Raw genomic sequence first — 25,682 nt, 5'->3', positions numbered from 1 at the left:
TTGAATAAATCAGTTTCTTATTAACATGGGTGTGTACTTGTGTACTTCTTGTACAAGGGGGAAGGGAGATGAGCCCTCCATGTTATCCCAGAAGTGCCAGAGTCTCCCTCTCCAACTCTGATACTTGTCCATAGCGTGGTTCCCAAGGACACGCCGGACAACTTAACAGTAACACCCAAACCAAAAGGAAAAGAAGAAATAAAAGATTAAAAAGTCGGTAACTAAAACCAGCAGATGCTGTTAAAAACGCAGTGCTGGGTGCAGACCCAACCTGGCATTAAAAAAAGCCTGACAGAAGCAGTCCCTGCACAAACCCCAGCAGGTGCTGAGCCAGTCCCGTTCGGCAGCAAACCAGGACATTCTGGGAAAATGCACGCTGTCCCTTAGGAAAAAACAAAAAAATAAAAGAACAAGAAACAAACAGAAATTAAACATTTGCTCAAACTACAACCGCTCTGTAGGCAAAATATTCTTTTTTAAAGATGGCTTTTAAATTTTCATTTTTAAACTTTTTAAGCTACCTAATTACGTGTGAAGATGATTTCTAAAAACCCATAGTGTTGGTGTCTCTTCTTCCTCATAGCATTTACACCACTCTGAAATCCAGCAGTCACACATGCATACTCAGGTTTTGGATTTTCATCTGGAAACAGCTAGTCTTAAGTTACTGGGCTTTTGTTTTTTCTTCTTTTCCAGAACACGGAGGCAGAGAAGGGGGGTCCACGCTGTGTCTGTCTGCCACATGAATCCCCCTCCCTTCCCCCAAAAGTCAGCTTTTTCTTAAACTCTCCTCTTGTCGATACCCGTTTTGTGTTTTTGTGTTTTAAGACTGTCCGAAGTGATAAGGACCGTGGAAACCCTGAAAGAAAGTTGGAGACATAATCAATTTTCAACAGGCAAGAAACAAAACACTCAGTGCTCAGCTCCAAAGAATGCCCAGCCCAGCCCAGGGCTTCCCACCAACCCCACTGTGGCTCCAAGGACACTCCTAAACCACACATTCCAGGGGTGGTTTCCTGAAAAAGGGCACTTACCTCTGTCAGATGTTTTTTAGGCCAAGGCCACAAAATAACTTGTGTTTTCTACACCAGAATTCCCCATAGGTGCTACAACACCTGCAGGCCCAGCCCCTGCAACCACTACAGTATTTCCCAGAGACATGGGGCTGGAACTGGGTAAGAGGCTATGCCAGAAAAAAAACCCAAGAAAAAAAAAAAATTCCGTGTTCCCACAAGTGCCATGTGTACCTTCTCAAGGTGACAACACATTTGCTTCCAGTGAAATCAACCAGACCTTTTACCAAAACCCCCAAAATGCTTCCTACAGAATCCATTTCCCTCCTGTACATCCTGAAGTGAGTCACCTAAATGTCAGATCTAGTCACAGGTCTCAAATTAGCAGGAAGTCCTTTTGTAACTTCTATTGTCCAGATCAGTTATCCAGGGTTTCATCAGGAAGCAGAAGAAAGACCAAAGGCAGCAAGGGATGCCCCAGCTCACAGGGAGATGAAGTTTGTCAGTGATGCAGACACAACCCCCACACAAACCGAGACACACACTGAGGTCAGGAGGGAGATGAGGGAGAAAAACTTCTTGTATCTCATGGCAGAGTTGGAAGAACATTATGCAAATGCTTCTAAACACAGTCCAGCTCTTCCCAGCACACCCTGGGTAAGGCAGTGAGAGCTCAAATCATTCCTGTTTTGGCTGAAAGGGAAGCTCTGGCCTCAGTTTTCACTACTCTGCCCTTAACAAGGCAAATTTCCTAGGAAATACCATTTCCTGTGTGTTCTACACCTTCAAAATCCCCTCACTGCAGGAGCCAGGGCTGTGGAGCCACAAGGAGGAACACAGACTGTGTAAAGAATAACGTCACTGGCAAACCCCAGGCTGGAGAGCTCTGCTGCAGATCTGACTAGGGAGGAAGTGCCATGAACAGTCTATAATCTTGCTACAGCTGGAGAGAAAAAGTTCATTCTTGGGGATATAATCAGGTGGTAAACACAAGCAAATGGCAAAATGAAGCAGCTCTCAGCAACTCTCAGAATCCAACCAAGAGGAGGATCAGCAGACAATTAACCAGGACATCTCCTGAACTGTGTGGGAAGTATGAAAGACTGGGAACGTGGAAATTGCTGTTTGCAGACAGAAATATAGGCAAGTGATGGAAAAACAAACACGCTTCTACCCCAGGAATATGCTGCAATGCCAGTTTGTAAAGCTTTTCAAAAGAGAACAGCCAGCAGATTCCAACATGACAGTTCACCTGAGGAAGGAGATGCCCCCATCAAAATCCAGAGACTGAGAAATCCAACATTTCCAAAAATATACTCACTGAAACAGGGGGAAGGGGAGAAGCAGGGGAGAAACATTAAGATGGTGTGAGCAGGTGCACAGAAAAAGAACACAGAGGAAAAGCAATGTATAAACAGGATCCCAAGCAGTCTCACCTCACAGGGATTAAGCTATTGTACTTAGCATTCTGCAGAGGGAAAACAGGATTTGCTGCTGATTACCTGTACAGACACATTTGCCAGAATTTGCTTCATCTTTGAGCTCCCTGCACACAAGGCTTTTTTTGAGGCACTGCCTGGTGAGCTCAGGAGGGGTTTAACCATCCCCTGCTCCTTTGCTGGGAGGACCCTGTGGGTCCCTTACCCTGTGTCACCTCACAGGGGACACCAGAGGCAAAACCACCTTGCTTGCTTTAATTTGGAGGTTCCACAAATATCCCCCTGTGGTGTAAGGAACAGTCAGTCACCCTGGCTGACATCAGAGCAGCTCATTTGTGCTTTTGGAGAGACCCTGTGAAGTCACCGTGAGCTGGTTTGCAGGGAAACCCTCTGGACCTTCACATACTGGTTTCTGGAGCACCTAATTTAAAGCTATGCAATTATGCAAACTTAGACCAGAATTTAGCTCAGCACAAGAGATTCCTCAGCATGTACAGCTCTGCACCACCTGCCACCCTGCACTGAACACCTGACACCCTGGAATAAGTTCCCCTGGCAATGCCAGAGCAGTCCCACAATCCATGACCATAGTCAGCTCCTCCTGACGCAGGGAATTTCACCATGGAAAAGCCCCGAATCTTTCCTTTTGGAATTGCCACTCTTCACTGCATTTCACCTACCTGAGATTCATTACTGGACATGAGAACTTGGCAAAATTGAACCCCACTTGTATCTTTAAGCCGAATGAGAGCTGCTTTAGTGCAGATCCTGTGCAGGTGATTCCACCCCCCCGTCCCATGATATTTATGTCACCAAGCACAGTGTTAAGGGCTTGATACCAGAAAACTTCAGTTACTGCTGCAATGCAAATACCAAACCCCTGTATGACATTTTCAAGCCTAATTATCCCCTCTGTGCAACATTTTACATCACAAACATGCAAAAATAATTCTGCAGACAATTGCAGTTTTCCCAAGTTGTTTCAAGGGAAGGATTATTCCCACTATTTTTGGTGCATTCCCATCTATCCTCCAAGTGGGATCACTGTCTGTATAAAAAGCTCAGCTGCAGCTTTGCAAATTCACTTGCAGTTCTTCCAGAATGTTCCCCAGAAGTAACTGCTCACTTGCTGGTGGGAGCACTGGCTCTTCACACAGACCAGCGTGTGACAACACAGGACTGTGATTTACCAAGCCAAGACTCTGCATGACAACTACTGGTATAAATTATCATTTGACTCGTGCCTCTAGAAGGGAAGTGAGATGTTTTGTGAAGTGAAAACCCTTTGTGAATACTGAGCTCTGTAAACTGAGGCACCTGTGCTGGGAACAAAGTGAGGATTAAGTGAATCTTTCATAAACCATCACACACAGGCTTTCAGACAGCTCTTTATTTCACCTCTGTGACTGAGTCACCATCAATGCAGGTACACTTCCAGGGACAGGAGGTGGATGCACAGCTGCACAGCAATACAGGAGTCTCCCAGTGGACACTGACAGTGGCCCCAGCCCAGGCTGCCGGTCCCCATCCTCTCAGGCCGCTCCTACCCCGCGCTGCTCCAACCTCGCTTACGTAAACTGAGCACAAACAGAGAACAAAGCATCCAGCACTTGTGTTTTATTCCATGCATGCTGTGCAAACATGGCGTGGCTGGGAGACCACCAGGAAGTTTAGGACCTTCTGGGAGCAGGCACTGGCAGGGCTGGTTCAGGTGCCTGTGGGTGAGGAGGTGGCAGGGCTCAGGTACCTGAGCTCCCATGCACAACTCCCTGATGTGCTGTGGGACCAGGACAAACAACAGGCAACTCTGCTGGGCTGCAATGGAGCTAAACTGGGCTAAAATCAGATTATCTGGCACTTCCCACAGTCTGCAAGGACATGGATTTCATGGATGAGCTGACATGCAGCATCCAAACCATCGATCTCTCACTAGAGAGGCAAAGCAGCTCATGCTAGCCCAGCCCAGGCTGCAGTGCCCTGGGAGCTCCAAGTCCAACCTTCTCCCACTGTGTCTAAATGGATGTAATCACACAGTGACCAGCCTGGTGTGAAGCCCAGACACCAGGATGGAAGGAGCTTCTCTCCTCCTTCATGGATGCAAACATTTTTGAGGCATCATCCTCATGCATAAAGACAGTTTGATGCCAAGTTTCCAGTAGAAGTATTTCTGTCTAAAGTTTACAGGGGTACTCCAAAAATCTGCAAATTGAAAGCCCTGCTTTGGGAGAAGCGTGGCTCTAGAAGCAGCGACATTTAAGCTCAGAGAGGGGGAGCCAGTTAAAGGCTCCAAGGACACAGGGGTGGTTTACCCTTATGTACAGAAAGCTGCCAAGTAGCTCAGCTCCACACAGAACAGAGGGAGATGGGCAGCATAAACACAGCAGGAAAAAAAGTGCAGATTTTAAAGCTGTGAACTCCAAATATATTTCTATTTCACTGGGCTTTGAAGAGCAGCACAAGCAACGACCAGGACAGCCAGGCACCATTTGCTTTGTCAGGGATGATGCCCAGTGTCCTGTCTGGGCAACTCTTTGCAGAATCACAGTTTTCTGCATGACATAGAGAGAAGTGATTCTTCAATTCATCTGGGCAGCAGGTTTAGATACAGATTTATTGATTTTATATAGAGATGTTAAGTACAATCTAAGTGTCAGGATATGGCTATTCATTCCTGATCTTCCCAGACATGAAAACTGTACATTTCTTTCCTCAGTGAAGCAATTAAACTCTAATTCCCAGGCACTGTAAGACTGGATCTTGAGGTTTTAATGGAAAAGCCAGTCACAAGAGAGCAGCAGCGACTGTGCAGGGTTGCTATGAGACAGGAGTAAATAGGAGGAAGCTGTGTCAACCTCACATCTCTGGAGAATCCAGAGAAAGCGACTGCCAGAGAATAAAGTATCTGTGCATGGGGATTTCAGGGCATCCTATTCTGCACTTAGGCACATCTTTACATCTAAGAACGTGCAAAAACTCCACTGGGAACAGATTTAACAACAACATGCTTCAAGCAAAGCCCTGACAGGCCCTGGCCTGCAGCCTTCCTGCAGTGTGTGTGGAAGGTGGGCAGGGGGCCCCAGGGAGGTGGGTGCCATAGCAGGAATAAAGGGCACACAGTTTATTCCAACCATGCCACAGGTTGCATCTTACCCACTTACAGGGAATTCGGTGTCTGGTTTTGTTTATTTTTCCCTAGGACACCCACTCTGCTGCTGTATAAAAGCATTTTTAACGTTTCCAGGTGTGAAATGCTGCTGTACTTGTCTAACCCAGCAGCAGATGGCACATCAGCATCACCACAATCCTGACTCCAGTGGGGAGTTCCAGAGGACAAGTCACACCTGCTCAGTGCACCAGAGGGAGAACTAATTCCGACAAGGTCTGGCAGCTTCGAGGATGTTTTACACCTGCAGATGCCAGAAACTGCTCGTTTTATCTCAAAGATTTCATGGTCTCATGCACTGCCTGACTGGGTGTCCCCAGTGTCTGTCAGCAGAGGAAGCCTCCACAGTGGTCTGAGAAATAGTTAAGGGCTTATTTCTAAATACAGGACACAGGCTCTTCTCAACACTTTAACTAAACCCGAACCATCTCCTTTGCTCACCAAATGCCCTGTCAAACACAACTGGGGATTTCCTCCCTCTCCCAAGGAGATGAAAATGTCAGAGGACATCCTGCCCAGGATAAATAAAATCCAGGAATCTCGGGAGTCTGTACCTAACCAACCCTCAGTGCTCTTTTGTCTGCTCTAGAACCTGAAATAAAGCCTTTCACATCAATATTCAATCACAGGGCAGCAACTCCCAATGCAGTAGTTCTCCTTCTCCTCTGCAGCAGCAGAGTACAGGTCAGAGCCCCTGGGGATGTGGAGAAGATGGGCCAGGTACAGCTTTTCCCAACAGGTACTGGAGCTCCATCTGTTCCTCAGGAAATTCAACACTCTTGACATCACCTCTAATAACCCCTTTTCTGCTCCAGCAGCATCTCCAACTGGGGACACCATGCACACAAAGGAAAAAAGCCAAACAAAACTGCATCTTTTTTTCCCTGAGGCCTGGCCAGGGAATAAAGGGAATGTTCACCTGGTCACTTCAAACCAGACCAGGTGTCTGGGATGTCCAACTCCCTCAAACTTGTTTACTACAGAACCAGTATTGTACCAATATGAATACTGGATCTGTGGCAGAAAACTTCCTGCCCTGGCAGGACAGGCAAGGCTGGAACAGCACTCAGATCTTCAGACCTACCAGAACAGCCTCCAAAGGACAAAATAATTTGTCTTAGTACGTCACAAACAGAAAGAACTGCAGTAGAGAGAAACCACCCAAAAATCAAGTAGCTTTTCCATATCCCTCACCTCAAACCAAAAAAAGGACCATAAAGTTGTCCCCTCTGAAGCCAGCAAACAAAATGTCTGCTTTAATCTCAGATAATCCACCTCAAATCCACACAAGAATATTCTGTAAATACAAAAATAAACAAACAATCCCATAACAAGACAACCAGGAAAAAGGGGAGGAAAGATCACCTGCCCTACGTTTGGAGTTAGATTAAAACCACCCCCGTTTCCTCAGAGCATGGAGCTCTGGGTTCCCAGCTAAACCAGCTCACTTCAACCTAGTGACACCTCTCAGGTGATGCTTCACTCTCCCGTTGGCTTCTCTCCCACAGCAGCTGCTCCTTGCCACGGGCTCTGGTTCCTCATACCCGTGTTCTTTGAAGCCATCCCCAGCCCAGTCCCTGGGGGAGCAGCACGACCCCACCACGCAGCCACCAAAGCAGTGACTTTCAGCACTGCCACTTCAGTGCTGTTTCACTGACAGGTCATCATTCCCCAAGCCATCCACTCCACTGTTACGAGCAGAGCCTGGCAGCAGCAGCCAGCCCAGAGATGATGTTTGGGAGCACTAAGGGGGGGCAGTCAGGCTCACCCCATACGTGCTGGCCATAAAAAATGCACAGCCCTGGGCTGAAGGTCACTAAAACGAGATCCACTGGCACAGGACAGGTCACCCAGGGAGGAACTAAAGTGTTGTAGGTGAACTAACAGTAGGGCTTTATTAAGTCATTCAGCAACCAAGTGTTATTGTCCTACACAGCCTGCTCAAAGTACAGTAAAGCATTTTTAAAGGATTTAAAAAATCAAAGTAGTTTGACATACGACAGTACACACCTACACATACTGCTGCATTAACAGGTGGATTCTGAATTGTAAATAATCCTGCAATTCATTTTTCACACACAAGCAAATAAAAACAGTCAAAATATCACTCAGACTCATATAGCATCCACCAAGCAAGCTTTTGAGAGAGATTTAAAGTAAAGATAATTTAAAAGTCACCTACAATTATGAACAAGACAAGGACACAGACAGGAGCAGTCCTTTGATTGACTGTTCCTGCAGGCAGCTTCTGGGATCAAATGGTGAGCACTGTAGTCTCCCCACACCAGCTAAAAAGAAGTTATCTGGCTAATCTGAAGTTTGAGGGTGTGGTTATTTGTTCTCTGTTCAAAATTATGTCAAACTCAGGACACATCTAGAGAGATATTTTGACTTATTTGCACACGCAACCGGAGCAGGCTCCAGCCACTTGCAGTTACAGCACCCAAACAAGGTTATATAAATTTTAAGAAGGACTTGAAGCAAAAACAAAAAGGTGGATCTGGTAGAGTCTATCAGAGGCAAAAAATATTTTAATATAACATGAGGAGTTGGCAGAGTCAGACAGTCAAATTCAGAACCTTCCTTAGCAGGTCTGGCAGAAGCAGAAGGAAAGGGCTTTGCAGTTTGGAAGGAAGAGCAATTACACACCTGCCAGGCTCCTCCCCTACCCGTTCTCCTGCTCGCCCAGGGCACCTACCTTACTGTACGTCACTACCGACAAGTTGTTCGAGTGACTGCTGGGGGAGAGATTTACAGAGTTTTGTGACAGTCCATTCTGATCTTGTTCGATTTGGTCAGGAGCAGGCCCCCATGTGTTTTTGCTGATTGTGCCTAGCTCGGAACCCCCAGGGTCTTTTAGGTTGTTTTCATCTGGTTGCCTGTTCTTCTGTGGAGAGGCGAATGGGTTAAAGTTTCCTTCTACCTTGCGATGCGGCTGCGTGTTGAACTCTGTTTCAAAGGATGACAGCTGCTGTGTGACACCCAGAAGTCCTCCAACTTCCACGCTGAGGATCACCCAGATGACATCTGTGGAAAGATACACATTTGGGTTCTCACTAGATGGGAGTTTATGAAGAAGGGTCAGAAGGAGCAAAAGAATTCCGTCCTTTACACTATCAAGAAAAAGACTTGCTGCTTAAAGCACATTTTTAGAAAGCTTCAGCAGTACTGGTTCCAGTGCCCCCAGTTTAACTGGGCTGGGACCAGCAGTTTGAATTTTAGGAGCCCATTGAGGACAGTGGGATTTGACCTTAGGGGCATACGACTTGCTTAGAGAACTCCACACGCTACCAGGGCCAGGACCCCCAATACACACGACTAACCCCCCTCACTGAAAACTGTACACACACCCCCACTGACCCCTGCATTCATACACCACTGATCCTTGTACACACACACCCCCACTGACCGCACTGCACAGCCACCACTGACCCCCCTGTACACACACACACCCCACTGACCCCCCTGAACACACACACACCCCACCCCACTGACCCCCCTGTACACACACACACACCCCACTGACCCCCCTGTACACACACACACACCCCACTGACCCCCCTGTACACACACCCACCCCCATCCCCCTTTAGGCGGCTCTGGAGCGGCCCCGCAGCGCCCTCTGCCGCTCTCTCACGGCCTTGCGGCCCCGGTGCAGCCCCGGGCTGGCACCACTGGGCCCCCGCCCCAAAACGGGACGAACGTCCGGGCCCCGGGAACGCCGGGCCAGACCTGGGGGCAGCCGCCAGCAAAGCCACCAGCTCGGCTGCAGGGCAAAAGTCCCTTGGACTCAGAGCTTGGCGGCCAAAGGGATTCAATCTTCAGGTCGTGTGCTTGTAAAAGTGACAACTTCTGGCAATGCAGGGACATCTCCCATTGTCAGGGGATGGGAACCCTCTAGAAACCCTGGGAAACCCTCGGCTTTGTGAGCACACGGGACCAGCAACACGAACTGGACAGGCTGTTCCACTTGCACGGGGATATCCCTGCCCATCCCTCAGGGACACACTGTGTACCCTCCAGAGACTGGGAAGCTGTGTGGCAGGGCCAGCAGCCCCCTCCTTCTGGGCACTGGTATTTTTGACTCCATGAGCCAACACCTCTCACTCAAACTCTGAAACTTGGGATACTCCCAGCTTCCAACAGAGACACAAAGATGTTCTCAGTGTAAACTAAAGCTGGCAGAAAACAGAGGGAAGGCTGCACTGAAGGCAGATGTTTGAGGCCCAGGCTGAAGCACCAGGCAAAATAGCCAAATGTGTGTTTTAATCAGAGAAATAGTTCACAGGGGATGCACTAAATCACTGCATTAAACAGTGGGCATAAACTTCTCACATGAGGTTTTCACTACTAGTTTATGCTCATGTGCAGTTCACAACGTTAAGCAATGGAAAACTGGGAAAGAATCTCAACAAGGACCGACAGGGGAAGAGTCTCTGCAAGAGTTGTGCACATCCCTTTGTTTTCCAGAGTTTTATGCAATCTGTAATTTGTTCCAGTGCTTAGAAAACACTGACCAAGACAACAAATCAGCTCCCTTGATGTTTCCCCCCGCTCTGTGTTCTATATTTAGCCCTGGGGCTGGCAGACCTGTGCCCTCCTGCTCTGTTTTGGGCCCGCGGTGTCCCTGCTGTCCCCCAGTGAGGACATGGGCTGGGAAGGGGCTGCTCACCTCCGTAGTAGAGTCCCGTGGCAGTGCACATCCGCCACTGTCCCTGATACATTCCGGCGGTGCTGGGGCTGCACATCTGCACGCTGACATCAGCCATCTCCTGCGGCTCCAGGGACCTCACCATCACCATGTTCACGTGGCCAAACTGGTCTCCACCGACATACTTCAGGCAAACCCCTGGGGGCCACGCCTCCGTCCCTGGGATTAGACAGGAGAGGGAATTACTGACAGTACACCAGGAAAAGCTTTGTCTGTTTGTGTAAGACTGGATGAAACACGCTTGTTAAAACAGTTGGGCAATTGTTGGATGGTCAAAGGAAACCAAGATACACAGGACACAGCAGCAGTGGATGCTCAGGAAGCCTGGTTTTCAGAGCAGGCTTAACTGGTGCATTTAGGGACCAGCAGAATAATTCCTATCTGAGTAATCTCTATGTCTTTGTTACACAAAAAAATTCTCAAAGTCACAGTGTAACAGCTTAAAAAAAAAAAAAACAAAAAACCAAACAAAAAACTTAACCTGCACACACCTCCCCTTCCCCAGAGGCAGAGACAAGGGCAGAGCTGTATTGTGTGCCCCCATTTCTACCTCCCTCCATGAAGCTCCTGAACCACGTCACATCAAATACCTGTTATTTATACAAAGCATTGGCAACATGTCCTTTCAGGGATTCATTTCTTTCTAAGCCTGTTAGGCGTCTCAAGAGGAACTCATAGTTTGAGGTGTAACTGTAAGTGGCAGCACTATTTCCTAAACGGATTTCTCTCCTTTCACCAACCCTTTTCTCAGGCTTGTGCAAAGGTGGGAAGGGTTGTGAACACACGATTTATCTGTGGAGATCCATGTTTAGACTGCAGACACTGGGACTGACAGCATGACCTGGCAATCAAAGAGACACAAAACAGCTCCTGCACGCAGGCACTGCTGCCAAAGATAACAAGTGCTGGGGCAGACAGAAAGAAAAAGTGCTTCTGAGACTCAGGAAAAATCAGTTTAGCACAATTTTCTTTTGCTCCTTCCCCAGTCATGTCACATGACTAAGCCAAGGACTGAGAACACCTCCTGCTCAGCTGAGGCTGATGGAAATGGCTACAGAAAGCTGAACCACCATGAAGCTTGGAACTGCTCCGTCTGGTCCAAGGCGAGCGTGCTGGAGGCTGCTCTGACCTCACGTTACCTCAAGGAGCATCCTTTGCAACAGCTTGCCTGCTAATTTAATCCCTGTGGATACTCCAGTGAAGACACGGCTGGTTTTCTTGTCAAGTCCTTATTTGTGGAATTCAAAACCTTGCAGGGAGAGCAGGATGTGCACGAGTGCAGCTGATGTTCAGTGTGGGGGATGTACCAGTACAGCTGGAAAGGTGCTGAGAGAGCAGGGCTCTGAAAGAGGAGCTGGGTGTCTGGCTGACCTCAGCCTGGGGCGTGGGGCACTTGAGCATGAAGCCTCATCTGCAGAGGTTGGCAGCCCAGCAACATGGTTTAGTTTAAATTATTTATGTGATTTTTATCAGGTTTAATGGCTTTAGGCTTGCAAGGTGCCTAGAACGCTGCAACTGATAAGCCTCATAAAATGAAATTATGATTATGTCATTCTATTTCAGTACACTCATCTCTCAGGAGATGATAAATTGCAGAGAGTGTCCTGCAGAGCCAGCAGCAGCTGGGGGCAGAGTGGGGAGAGGAAGCCAGGCTGTTAAATCCTGCTGCCCTTTCAGCAATGGTTCTACTACACAAACTGCTCTTTTGGCAGACAAGGCAGCACCGTCCTGCAGGTACCAGAGCAGGGCATTGTTTTTTACTGACACATATGAGAACCTGACTGAACTGAGCTCACAGCTCACATGACTCAAACTGACAATCTCTCAGCTCTGCCTGTCACACTCATCAGACCTGCAACGCTCCAGTGACACACGCCTCAGGTATTTTATGTTCCAGAACTGAAGTCATGTAATCAAGGACTCCTGTAGAGCTGTTAAAAACCTTGGCACTGCTTCAGTTATCTGCCTAACAAGTAGATATTATCTGGAAACACTACAGCCCTTTGATACTATACCTTAATTAAACCAAAGAATGGTTTTCAAATGCTGCAGTCCTCCTCACACTGCACAGTCATAGCCAGCATGTGAAGCTGCACTTCACTAACCCTCAGCAACGTGGTTGTACCAAGCTCTGGCCTCCAGCATCACTGTTAGGGCACAGGTGAATGTCTGACAAACCAGGTTCAAACCACACAGAAGCCAAAACAAGTTAGCCTCGACAGGAAATCCTAAGTCAAGATGAGCTCCTGTCCTTCATTTCAGAAGGCCCGGGATTTTAGAAAGTGAAACATTCCAAGAACAATGAAACATCCCCTGAACTAGGATGCTAAATTAAGGCTGAATTTGCATCCAGGAAATGGCACATCAGAGGAACAAGGAAGGGAGGAGTCGAAGGACCCAAGATAGAGGTGTAGTCATAACACACACAGATTGAGATACTAAGAGCAGAGTAACAAGACCTATCACACTTACTGGATTTGTAAGAGCTGTATTTGGGACAGTTATAAAAAAATTGCCAATCAACTTTTCACAGTACTGGAGGTCAAGCAAGTTCCATGTGTAACCCTTCCTCTGTACTTTCAAACAAAAGGAGGCAGAAAAAGGACACTGAAATATTAAATCTTTCCTCTAGAAAACATTCTCTATAAATCAGTGTTTTTAAACATCCTCCTCTAATTAAATACTCTTAGATTTTTAGTGTGGTTTTAGTGTGGATATTCAGTCCAAGTACTGCAGCTATTCACAAGCCGAAATACTGAGAGAGCTGAACCTGACTTGTGATGACTCCCAACATCACATCTCAGTGTGGGATTGCTCTCCCTCACACAAGTACAAGCAGGTCAGTTAAATTCAGACACACTGTTTAAATGTTCATGCAACGTTCCATCACTGCACTGCTTGAGGACATGGGATTCCTTCATATCCATGGATCTCATTTTCCTCTCTGACTGCATCCCACCAGATCAAGCACTGGGAATGCACTTAGCCCAGCCTCACTTCCTGGATCCCAGTCACTGCTTTGACTTATTTCAAACTGGAATGTGGTCTCTCCAGCCCTGCATCCTCTCAGAATGTGAAAAGGCAATTCTGCCTGAAGTGGACCTGCCACATGATCCTTCTGTCACTGCCCCGTTTGTCTACAAGTTTCCTAGAGTTTGTTTATGTGGTGGCATGAGGAACAAGACTGGTGACCTGACTGAGCTGCACATCCCACCACAAAATGTTTGTACCAACCCAAGAAGGGGAACTTGCATGGGCTGGCAGCACTTGAGGGTGGCTCCAGCCCACGTGAGTGCACAGGAGCTTCCTGCCTCAAGTCAGCATCCCTCCCCTTGGATCCCAGCACCTGCTGTGTGGGGTTTGCTGCAGTCCAAAGGCCTCACCTGTATTCTGTATCCTCCATGTTTTCGTAAACTGGGTATCAGGAGGGATGGACTCTCCTTCACCTATGGTGACATCTTCCACAAATGACATGGAGGGGACATTGATATTTGGACTCTCAAAATCATAGTAGGCTCCAATGGCAGCTTGTAGATTCCTGAAAAGGAAAAAAGCACATTACAGCATGAAGTACAGGTAGGTCAGGCCCTTTTCACAGGTCATGTCATCCTAAACAGTTCAGCAAAAATATCCAGACTGTAATAACTCTGCTGCTCATGTGTTTTGTAAAAGCTTTTATCTCTATTGCATGTGGATTTTCCAAGATAACAGAGCTCAAAATACAGCACTTTTTCTTGCCAGGGACACTGGTTTAGATTACTTTTCTACTCTGCTTCTATTTTCCCTGGAAATCTTGGAATTTACAAGTCTTGGAGGCATCTTCTCCAGCAGTTCTTTATGAAACTTGCTGAACAGTTCAGGAGACACCCAGAGAAGAGCTATGCCACAGGAGGCAAGCACTGGGCAGTTTCTTCACACCAGCCTTGTTACTTCAGCTAATTTCTAAAGGACCAACCAAACCTCTCCATTTTATTTTGGCATACAAGATCCAAAAGGAGCACAAGAGGAACAAAACACAGAGAATGCTCTTCTGATAACTCTCAGGGTCAAAGGGCACCAGTAGCTACAGATAACTCCAGCCTTGCTGTTTTTGAAACATACCATCAGGCACAAACTGTTTATTCATCTATAAAGTGCCTGTTCAGCTCTGGGTAGTCACAACTCGCAGGAACTTACAAACCACCTGAGTTAAAAGTTTTCACTGAATAAAGATAAATGACAGTGCAAGTCTGTGATATATTAAGGACATTCAGGAAGCCACAAAGCTATTGATTCCTGAGGCACGGTGTAGCTACAACTCACGATAATTAATGTGAGAAGAGGAACAGTCAGGCAGGAAGAGGATTCATGAGCCTTAGCTCAGTTCCACGATATACTATTAAGTCATTACGTAAGTGTTTGCAAGTCATGTAATTCCTCTGTTTATACATGTCTGAGAGGTTATGGCCCTGATTTACATGTTGTGAGTGGGTGCTGTGAGAATGGAGATGAGTAAAATCTCCCCAAACGCAACGGGCATAACAACTGCTTTTTTTTATTCAGGATTGCAGAAATCTGTGCTGCTTTTTTGAGTAGGATAGGAAAAAAAACCAAAACCAACAAAATCAAGACTTCAGGAACTGGGAACCACCACCTAAAACCAAAGCCCTGCAGAAGCTGCTCTGTGTGGGCACAGTGACATATTGAGGGGCTGGATAGTGGTGGGGTGTCATGTGTCCGAGTCAGAGAGCCAAGGTGAAAGCAAGAGAAACATTTGCAGCATGACCCTGAGCAAGAGCAAACACAGGGCTTTGTGGGGCTGCTTGCCAGCTGGAAAGAAGCTTGAAGCAGTGAGTAAAGAAACTGCCTCCTGTTCAATTCCTACAGTGATCGTGGCAAAAAACATTCAAATCAGACATTCTGGATAAAATCTGAACTGCATGGGAGCAGTGTCACTTTCACCTCACAGAAAACTCAGGGGACTCAAATTGCAGCAGCAGAATGGGGGTGACAGCAGGGAATAGAGCCGCACTGGGGGCACTGGGAGAGGACCCGAAGAGCCCCATCAGTTTTGCAATCAATCCATCCATCACAGCACCAGCAGCCAGCAGATAATCGCTGTGTGAGTCACAGGAGTTCCTGATATTCTGCTAAGGAGGCACGGGAGGAATGTCCTGCACAACATGGCCACGGGGATCGATCAGCAATTCAGCAACCCCAGCCTCACAGCCAGACCTTTGCCATCCGTGCCGAGCGGACTTTGGTCCAACACAGGAGGCACCGGGTCCCGTGTCGTGGCCAGAACACTGAATTCCAGAGCAGAAACCATTATTCAGCCTGAGGCGTTTTCTGCTTAGGAGTGTCAGGGCTCTATTTAATCCCGCCAGCTCAGTCAAATGCTGCAGGAAGGGGCCATGTCACATTAGCCAGTAAACAGAGACAAATGCTCAGTTTTACGTCACCAACCGCCTGTTGCTTATACACTGCACAAGATTTACATAACTCACACCAGGGCTGTGCCAAGAGACTCCTGCTCGCTCACCCAGCTAACACCATGAGCTGTAGCTTAGTTTGCACTAGGATTTCTTCCTGTAGTACAGCAATCCAAGGCAAAAGGTATTGTAGGAGATACAAAGGACAGCAATGCAGCTCTTTCTCTTCCTAATCCACCACTACATAACTACATTTTCAGATGGACGACAACATCTTGTGAGTGATGGTTCTGGAATCAGTGGCACTGACGTTTTATTGACACTGAGAGCAAAAAAATAAAGGTTCTGAGGGGCAGATTTCTACTGCAACTCTTTGTGAGGCAGCCTGGCTGTGTTTGTTTGCTGGGCTGCAAACAGGCCTCAGAAGGTAGTGGGCTATTTGTGCACATAGGCCTGGGGCCAGCACTCCCATCCCGGGGTCATATTTCAGTGCGCTTTGCCATTGGGAAACAACAACACTCCTCTGCAGCATCGAGTTAAAAACTAACTAAAGAACAAGGCATGCTGGAAACAGATTAGTTCCATTTGTGGTCAAATATTCCCAAACCCACCTCTCCACTCCCACCGTATGATCTGTGCGATGGGGGATGTTTGAGGTGAGCCCTTCTATGTGTTTCAATGCCTCTTGGACTTTCCAGTAGAAAACTAAAAGAAGCTTCCAGAAACTGAGGAGAAATTCACAGTGGCAAAAGCCAAAGTCAGGATGACAAAGCAAATCTGCCTTGAGTTCATGTTCTTTGACACAGACAAGCCCAGGAGATAGGGATGGAGTGGCAGCGGCTGCGCTCTGTGCACCAGAGGCACCCCCAGCTCACACCTCGCTCCTGTTCTCAGCTCGCACCACCACTGGCTCTGTCCCACCCCTCCCTTGCCCCAAAACCCCCAACATCAGTTGGAGGGCAGCACTCCAGAGAAAATGCCACTTGCAGAGGTGAACTCTGCAGTCTGGTGACGTGCAGGCAGCTGAGCACAAGCAGCACCCCCTGCACTGGCTCTTCTGCCACAGGCACAGCATCAGTGCAGCTCACAAACAAATGTGACCCTAATGACAGAGATGCATTAGGGCAAACACACTCAAGGCCGTGATTAGTATATCTTTAAATAAACATTTGGGGTTTTTTTAGGTCTTTACCCTTGTGCCCAGCTGTAACTGCATAGCCCCAGCTGCAGACACTGCAGGGACAGACACAAGAGTCAGCTCCCAGAGGGTCCAGTTATCATCTAAAGGTTTCTGCTCACACATTCCTGCCTGTTTGATTTCACTCCTCAGTGTGACTTACACCACACTACTTACCACCCTCTGCTCTCTGCCACAGGAGACAAATTACTATTATAAACCAAATAACTCTGCAAATCCAGCCAGTGTAATTGACATGATTGAGCTCTCCTAATTACAGAGGTGGCCACGCAGCTCTGTCTTCACAGGGCCCTCCAGGTCTCAGGTCCTCCTTACATTCCCCAAATTAAGCAATTTTTCCATTTTTAGAGCAGTCCTGGACCGCAGCAGTGTGTAGCCCTGCCACACTTACAGAGTAGGTCTGACAGGATCCTGGGAAAAGTCTGCAGTCACAAGTCACCCCAGTGATGAGGTGAACCCAGGACTCAGCACAGAGCTCAATTTTAGCCCTTAGAGCAAGATTCCAGAAAGACAGAGGGGAGCAGGAAGCAAATACAGGTTGTAGCTCCACATCATCAACCAAATCCGCTCTAATTCTGGGTATCCCACTCCTTCCTCTCCAAGGGCATCCCATAACTCCTGGGTGTCGAGTGCTTTTCCCACACAACACCAAAATGCTCCATTTCACATCAATCCTTCTGCTCTGCTGCTTCATTTCAAGCCTCAGGAGCTAAATTACAGTAGTCAAGTTAAAATCTTCTCTGCTAATAGTTCTGGTGGCATCCCTTATAAACTCTTAAGTGATAGCAAAGAGGTGGCTCATCTTGAGCCTTTCTTTCCCTTCCCTGTTTTTTCCAGACAGCTTTTTGTTATGTTAAACTTAGCCATTAATTAATTAAGTAAATCAGTGTTCATAATTAGAAGAAACTCTTCCAAATCAGTTAACAAACTCGAGGCCTCCTTGCACAACCTCCCTGTCCTGCAAACAACCAAGAGTATACAGGTAAATGGAAATTATCTTTTAGTTAATTGTATCAGACTTTTTTAGGAGACTGAAGACACCGAAGCACTGAGAGTGATGAGGCCTCAGAGAGCAAAGCAGGGCATGGGCCCAAGACTCTTCTGCTCCCCAGAATATGGAGAATTCTTTCAGCATAGAGAAGTGCAGTTTCTTGGAAGAAAAGCAGTACAAGCAGGTGCTTTGAACATACAGGATGAGGGACATTAGAATTTAAACTATAAACGTTATAGGAATCTGTAAGCTTTCATATATTGTCAAATTACATGATGAGAGAGAAAGAAAAATATGTAATTTTTTTAAAGAACAGATTTTTGGAGAGTAAAAATTCAAATCAAACCACAGCTTAGGCTCAAAATCCAGCCTGCAAATTTTCCTCTCTCTGGCTCCTGCCCATGGCCACAGCACAGCACCCACCATGGCCTGCTCCTGGGGAACACTGCAGGGCTCTGCTTCTCCTGAGCTGCTGGAGAACACAACAGACAGAATGCTGCCTGCAATGGCACCTTCCATTTGGAATTTCAGATGGGATGCAGCCCTCAGGTCGTGCAGAAACAGCCAGCAATATTTCTTAGGTAACAAACGGAGTTGGTCACTGGAAGGAAGGTGCCAAGGTCTGTCCCGTGGAGGGAGGGAGGAGCCAGGCAGGTGCCCTCAGCAGTCACAGGGTGCAGTGTTTTGTCATGAGCCAAGCAACCCGGGTGACATTTCCTGGAAATATGCAATGTAGACGCTGGGCAGTGCTAAACAGCACAATAAAATCTCCAGCACAGAACACATGATGCAGGACACCTCAGACTCCTTCTGTAACTCAAGTCTCCACCTTCACAGACCTCCTCTCGCTCTCCAAATGCGGTCTGTAACCAGGCACCACAGCACCCCATAAGGTGTCTATTGTTAAAAAACAAAAAGAAATAGTGCAGCAGATGGACAGTTTCTGACTCCCAAATAATGGAACTTCTCTACATGATACAGGGGAGAAAGACTAAAAATACATATGGGAGACATGCAAGTGAGGCAACCCCTTTTGTCTCTTAGTTGGATGTTCCTCACCTCAGCTCCTGGGGACCTGGATTGCTGATACTCCAGGCTGGGACATCTCCAACAGCTTCCATCACTCCTGAAGCAGGAGATGCTTCATTCCAAGCCTTGAAGAAGGCCAAAGAGGGTGGGGGAAGAGACATGCACATCATGCTGTAGGGAAGCACTTCTGCCTGGAGCTTTCAATTCAAACGTTCAATAGGGATGACACATGGCAATTAAGTGCAAAGTCTCAAGATGTTTTGAAAGGCTGAAATTTTAATCAGCTAATATCCTTCAGCAGACAGAATATCAGAAAGCAAAATTTCTGTGTCAGTTTTCTTCGTTCTTGACCACTCTTATACTAAATGTATATAAATATTACTATGTAGGAAGTTGGGAAACTACCTTAGAAGATGCCCATGATGGAAAAGGACCACTGAGGGAAGATGAAAGCTTTAAGTTGAATTTACACAGCTGAAGGGGGGGAAAGATCTGACTAATTTAATTTACGTATTTTTTTTCACATGAAGGCACAGAAAAACATTTCATTGTTCTTATCTGAAGGCAGCTGTTCCACATACAAGTAGGGTGTTCTAAGAAGAATACAGAAACCTGTGGTGACAGAAGCAGTCCTGTGTCTGCAGGGGCAGCACGAGGAGAGAAACTGAGAGCCCACAGGAGAGGCACAGCGTCCTCAGAGCACCAAACCATCAAAAGAACTCACTTTCCATGAGCAGCTTTAATGTGCACACAAACACCAACAGCAGCTGCTGAAACCTTCCCGAGATACCCGCACAGGGCTGAGCACAGTAAAACACCTGAGCACAATGAAACACCTGAGCACAATGAAACACCCGAGCACAACCCCTTGCCCAACAGCAGCAGCACAATAATGGTGCTGCAAGCAGGAGCCCCCAGCACCATCCTCAGCAGCTGAGCCCTCCCAAAGCAGTTGGTCCCAGCAGCTTTAAGTGGGGGGTAAAATATCCCAAGAATGTCGCAGCAGGAGCTGCCACCGAAAACAGGCAACAGCTCTTCCCAGTGGAAAGTCATTGAGAGCTGCCAGTACACAGGAGATTCTGTAACTGCCAATTCCTCAGTACAAACTATGTTACCAATCTATAATTGTCTGCAGGAAAGTGAAGGGGGATTAAGCTACAGAAACTGTCTGAGAACAAGTTGGGGCATGTTAAGGCAGAGTCCAGCTGGACCAAAATTATATTGTATCCAATTCCCAATTCTGCTACAGTTACCTGCTTATGCTTTCACGCCACAGGCACCAAATTTTTCAATGCTTTGTACCTTGGAGCACAATTATAGTATGTTCCACAGTTATAAATACAATTTCTGTAGAGTCTAGATTTCATTCAAAATAATCAGGTCAAACATTTGAGTCGTTTTGGAGAAGAGGTGTGGGTTTTTTTTTTTTTACACACTAGATAAAAGCTTCTAAGAAAGTATTTTTAAATTGTTTAATTCTGTAATGTTGCTATTTTTAGCAGCATTAGGAGACAGCTGTGGACACAGAGAGGCAGCAGTCTGGGATGGCACTGAGACATTCACTCTGTTTCAAGTGAGCCACAAGAGAACCAAACAGTTTAAAACCTCTTTTTCCTCCCCAACCCAAGGGAGTAAATGACTCTGCACCCCCTGCAATCCGCAGAGCTCCCCAGAGTGTCCTGACATCCTGGTGACAGCACATCAGCAACCACCAGATCTGCTTCTGGGGGGCCACTTCTGCCTGTGAGGACAATGTGTCACCAACTGGGTTAGAGTAAGATGGCCATCAAGTCCAAAGCCTCAGCTTCCTTCTTCCCTACTAAAGCTTATCAACACCCCATCAATGTTTTGAGGCAACCCTTCTCCCCAGCTGGTCCCCATAAACAAATATTAACCCAACCAGAGTCACACCAAGACACAGATTGCTTGACAAATGTGTACTGAGTCACAGAACACGGGACTCTGGTCTCTGTCACCTGATAACAACAACGGGAAGCAAAGCAACAAGAAATCCCACCCACTGCTGTCACTGCCCCATGGATGCTGGGTGAGGAGTGAAAACCCACAGGCATTCCCAGGGAAGAATGATTTATTTGCAGAATCAGGTTCTCAGTTTCCTGCCTCCTCCATGATGGAGGATTCCCCACCAAAGGGAAGGGGTGTCAAAATTGAGCTCAAGGTCAGTGGGGAAGTTTTCCTCACATTTGTCAGAACCTGGATTCAGTTTGAAGAGCAGCCCAAACATCGGTTCTCAGAGGACATCTGCATGCTGCAGGTGTCTGCAAACACCTGAGGTTAAAAATTAGGAGCAATGCTGGTGTGAGCCACTGTGGGAAACACATCTTGTGTGAGTGAATCCCCTTGACGGGTCTGTTCTGTCAAATTCTGAGTGTCCTGACTTCTTACACAAATATACCTGAAGTGTTTTTCTGAGTAGCACCTACACTTTGTGTAAGTCATGGGAAAAGCAATTAAACCCCTATTAGCTAAACCATGTCTTTAGACCCTCAGTTAAGTACATCCACTTCTGGGCAATACAGGTGTTTCACTGGATATAAAGAATTTGAACAGCCCACCCACAGGGATGGAAACGTGAATCTATAAGGCAATTATAGCACAGAACTGCCCTACACTTGATATGAGAGAGAATAAGGTTTTACTGCAGATTTCTGCAGTATTTTCAGAGATAAACTTCATGCAAAACATCACATTGGGAGTACTAGTTAAATCATGACACAGCTACAAGTTCTCCTAAGCAGATGAAAAAACCACGAGGATCTCCAGAAGAGATCTGACAACCTTACAAATAATGTCCTTTTTCACCTAAAGCTGGATCCAAAAAGCTTTGTTACAATAATGCTTTTTTTCCCCCCACACAATGGAAACCATCATTACCTGACACATTTCAATTAAATATCACACCTACTGCTCTAATAAAAATTCAGCTTTCTAAACAAGAGCTAAAAAGAGAATGTAAAGAAATATTACATGTAAATTATTGAAATATACATTAGTTCTTCCAAACTGGCAATCTCTGAGCCAGCTACACTAAAATATGGATTTTTAAATCCACCACCATTAGCTACTTCAAACTAATCCACTTTCTCACAGAATTAAAGCATCTCCAAGCCTCTCACCCACAAAGCTGGCATGCACTCCAATTAAAAGAAAATCATTCATTTTTCTTGTCCCAATACGATTTCCACACCAGCTCTAGAGGAATCCAATGACTTTTATGGAGTTCCAGGAGCTCCCTGTGAAGGCAAGCCAAGGCCAAAAGGGTTCAGACTCACTTCTGACCATCTCACAGATCACTGTGGAGCTGCAGGCAACACGTGGGACTTCACTACACCACAAGAATCTCTCCCACGAGCTCCCCACCTCCCACCTGTAGTGGGGCCCAACATCTGGAGGGGAGGGAGCAGAGCCAAGGTAACCGAGGGGAATTTGATCCTGGATGCAACGGCAGCAAAATGCCCTCCCCACTCCACTGCCCAGGGTTTCCTCCCAAGGAAGAAACGTTCATTCAAAACAGTTCATTTTTGGTTCTGCTTTTTGAACAAAGAAGTTCACTTTTGGTTTTAGGCCAAAAGCGAAAGCTCAGCCTCTCTGAATGGAAAACAAATAACTAAATAGTAAAGCAGGATGGTGTGTGCTGCTGCTGGGGAATGGACAGCTAGGACCTCGGGAATGGGATTTATACAGCAGGAAGGCAAGAAGTCAGCACAGAAAACAGACAGACCTCTAGGAAAGTGTTTAATAAATACCAGGGAAAGACAAAGGGTTTAACCTGTATTTCCTGCAGATCAAGGAACAGCCTCCAAAACTTTGGATGCCTATGTTCAACCCAAAGCATTTTTGCAGCACTTAATAAAGCCAGCTGGCACTTCCTTAGCACTGCCCAAGCCTGACAGAGGTCTGAAGGGGCACTGGGCATTCCTGGGAACTGGAGAAGTGGACATAGACTTTTAGAGGCTACTTGCAGGTATTTCTCCCCAGTCAGCCACTAATTTCTCCCCCCAGATTGGCCAAACAAGCTATTTAAAAGTAATTCCTTCATTCCAGCAGAACTGCTACTTTACTATAAATCCTCTGACCACAATTACTAATGATGATCTTGGAAATGGTCCTTCAAAGCACATTAAGCTCTGAGTATTCCCTACAGTATATGAAAGACACAAAATGGGAAGGAACTGTGGGTCTGGAGACGACAGCTATTGCCAAAGAGCAGCTTTCACACCTGGAAACAAGTTCTAGTGAAACTATTTATGTCTTTGTTAATTAGCTCACACATGGGGCATTGCTACAGAGAACCTGGAACACCAACGTGTGCACTTCTGTCCCCTACCATGAGCTCCCTCATCATTTCCTGCAGGTGAACATCAATCCTGATGCAGAAGGAAGGGATCACTCCTGAAAGAACATGCCATGCCTTTAACACTTGGAAAAGTGATCTGATAGTCTCATCAAGACAAATTATTTGCAGGACATGCTGGTGCCAGAAGGTTCTGACCCTAATCCCAGGCCACACAAGGCAAACCTGGTAGGGCACCTGAATCACCTGGGCAGTGTGGACTGCAAGGGGCCCCTCAATGACATGGGAAAGGCGCTTCCAGAACAAGAACACGTGTCCTGATTGTCCCTGCTGAGGGACAGCAGGGTCAGCGCAGGGTCAGCCCAGCAGGGCCAACGACCCTGTGGCCATCCAGGAAGGGGTGGGAGCTGGGCAGTGGGACAGGCACAGGGCACTCCAGCACGAGGAATTGCACCAAGCTGGGGGAGAAGGAGCAGTCTCTGCCAGGCTGAGAACGGGCACTCACACAGGCTCTGAGCCCCCTCAGAGCAGTCCCAGCCCGTGTTTGTTTGCACACACATCTCACCACCCCAACATGCCCATCCAGCCACAAGACTTATCAATTAGTACTTCAGAAAAAACGTGAAAACCGATGTTTTCAGAACCAAAACTACTGAAGTTGGGAAATTAAGGCTATTTTAACCACTTCAGACCTTCTTCAGTTGAAACTAACATTTGAAAAAGCCCTTGGTTCTGAGACTGGATTTGAAATGCTGTTATTTCAAACAAGAATTCAATATTCCTCAATGAAAAAGAGCTGCTTCAGCACAAACCAGGAACACTGTGGCTACACAGAGAATCGTCAGGAGTAACTTTCAGGTCCAGCTCTGTTCCCTGCTCTCCCCAGGAACCTCACAGAACCCCCAGGATTACAGTGCAGTGTCAGTTTTAGTCATGTCACCGACACATGGATGAGGTGGGAAAGCATCTTCCGGGAATCAACCGTTGCTTAGAAGGAAACTCCTGAACTCCTCGAGACTTTCTTCCACAGTGTGTCAGCTTACAAAACACAGAGAATTACGTGCTATTCCCCTACTCCTTCTGCAGATGCTTATTTGCCACTAGAGTTTGATACAGAACTGTAGGAGGAAGGAAAAGCAAAACCAAAAAGCCGACTAAGTTGTCTTATCCCTATTTGTAAGCTGAACAATTCCACACAAGTTTTCTCCCAACTGTTGATACCCTGACCTCCCCTTGGATTTCAGTTTCCAAAGCCGAGGTTTCTGGGTTTGATGTTCTACCTCTAAGCACAGCTTAGCTAAGTGACCTCTGTTCCCCGTGTCTGAAACACACAGCATTCGTTTGCTCTCCTGCAGCTCCCACCCTGCAGAGCTTTTAGGTCAACACATTTTGGATATGGGCTGAGAGGTGCAAGGGCTTAAAACGAGCCAAATTCCCCGACTCACAGAGCAGCTGCTGAACAACATCCTTTTTACAGTTCCTGGGCTCACTGCACCAGAGCACTCCTAGTTGCTGGTTTTCACCCTTGTACTGAATATCTCCTCTGTTTTTCTCGAGCTACAGCTTCCCTGATAACCCGTGCCTACTTTTTCCTTGGGCAGTGACACACAGCCTTTATCAAGACAAACACACACCCGAGAGTCAGAGGATTTACAGAGACCCTTAGTCCACAGGCTGACGCTGAGTTTTTCCCAAACACCCTGGTAACTCTTACACGTGCACGGTGGCCGCTTCCAGGGTCCTACAGCGCCTTTCTGCCACAATTTCCCTTCCTCTGAAGCTGCCTCAAAGTCGGGGCGCCACAGCCCGTCCCCGAACGCAGTCCCTGCCCGCGGCTCACACGCCCCATGTACCTGTTCGCCACTCCAACAGCTCCGCGGCCCTTGGACCGGCGAACCGGCAAACCCGCACCCCGGGCTGGGGCCGAGAATCAGCCCCGTCCGCCCCGGCCCCGTCCCGCTCCCACACGGCCATGGCAGCGGCCTCCGGTCCCGCGCCGCCCGCCCGGCCCGGGAAGGGGGCAGAGGGCCCAGCACAAACACCGCCAGTTCCCCCCCGCCCCGCCGGGGCCCTGAGGCGACCGGGCCGAGGGGGGGGGGGGACCGGGCCCTCGTCCCTCGGCCCCGCGACTCCCCTCAGGCCGTCCCACCCGCCCCCCCCCCCGGCCCCGGGCCCGCACCAGTTGGTCATGTCGAGGAAGAAGGCGCAGCCGGCGGGGCTGAGCTGGAAGCCGAGCAGGCGCTGGAACTCGCCGATCAGCACGTCCTTGTCGGTGGTGCCGAGGCAGCTGAACTTCTGCATGAGCTCCGCGTCCAGGTCCACGTCCATGCCCTCCATGGCCGGGGGTCCCGGGGGCACCGCGGCCGGGCCGGGGCCGCCTCAGCGCCGCGCGCGCGGGGGGGGGGCGCGCGG

The 25,682-nt window shown here is 47.6% G+C and overlaps 1 protein-coding gene across 2 annotated transcripts; it reads right to left on the bottom strand.

Annotated features, from left to right (window-relative positions):
- On the bottom strand, window positions 1-25,682 carry ILRUN (inflammation and lipid regulator with UBA-like and NBR1-like domains). 2 transcript variants are annotated; one of them, XM_014872730.2, is made up of 5 exons: window positions 25,450-25,681; window positions 13,710-13,864; window positions 10,288-10,485; window positions 8,314-8,642; window positions 1-859 (listed from the first exon to the last, which is right to left on the bottom strand). In XM_014872730.2, exons 1-5 carry the CDS (start codon window positions 25,605-25,607, stop codon window positions 824-826), a joined length of 876 nt encoding a protein of 291 aa, XP_014728216.1. In that variant the 5' UTR covers window positions 25,608-25,681; the 3' UTR covers window positions 1-823. The 2 variants fall into 2 exon arrangements, with proteins under 2 accessions (XP_014728216.1, XP_088036440.1); XM_088180314.1 differs by lacking the exon at window positions 1-859 and adding an exon at window positions 3,828-4,029 and having other exon boundaries at window positions 25,450-25,682.

Source organism: Sturnus vulgaris, chromosome 29 (assembly GCF_052056855.1).
Source record: "Sturnus vulgaris isolate bStuVul1 chromosome 29, bStuVul1.hap1, whole genome shotgun sequence".
NCBI classification, from domain to species: domain Eukaryota; kingdom Metazoa; phylum Chordata; class Aves; order Passeriformes; family Sturnidae; genus Sturnus; species Sturnus vulgaris.
The sequence above is the reverse complement of the archived record's forward strand: the minus strand, read 5'-3'. Positions and strand labels throughout refer to the sequence as shown.

Excerpts from the sequence above, each read along its gene's own strand:
- ILRUN (XM_014872730.2), bottom strand. The coding sequence starts at position 25,607 with ATGGAGGGCATGGACGTGGACCTGGACGCGGAGCTCATGCAGAAGTTC. Across the intron at positions 13,865-25,449 it reads TTCCTCGACATGACCAACTG|GAATCTACAAGCTGCCATTG; the intron begins GTGCGGGCCCGG and ends TTTCCTTTTCAG. Across the intron at positions 860-8,313 it reads CGGTAGTGACGTACAGTAAG|GGTTTCCACGGTCCTTATCA; the intron begins GTAGGTGCCCTG and ends ACTTTCTTTCAG.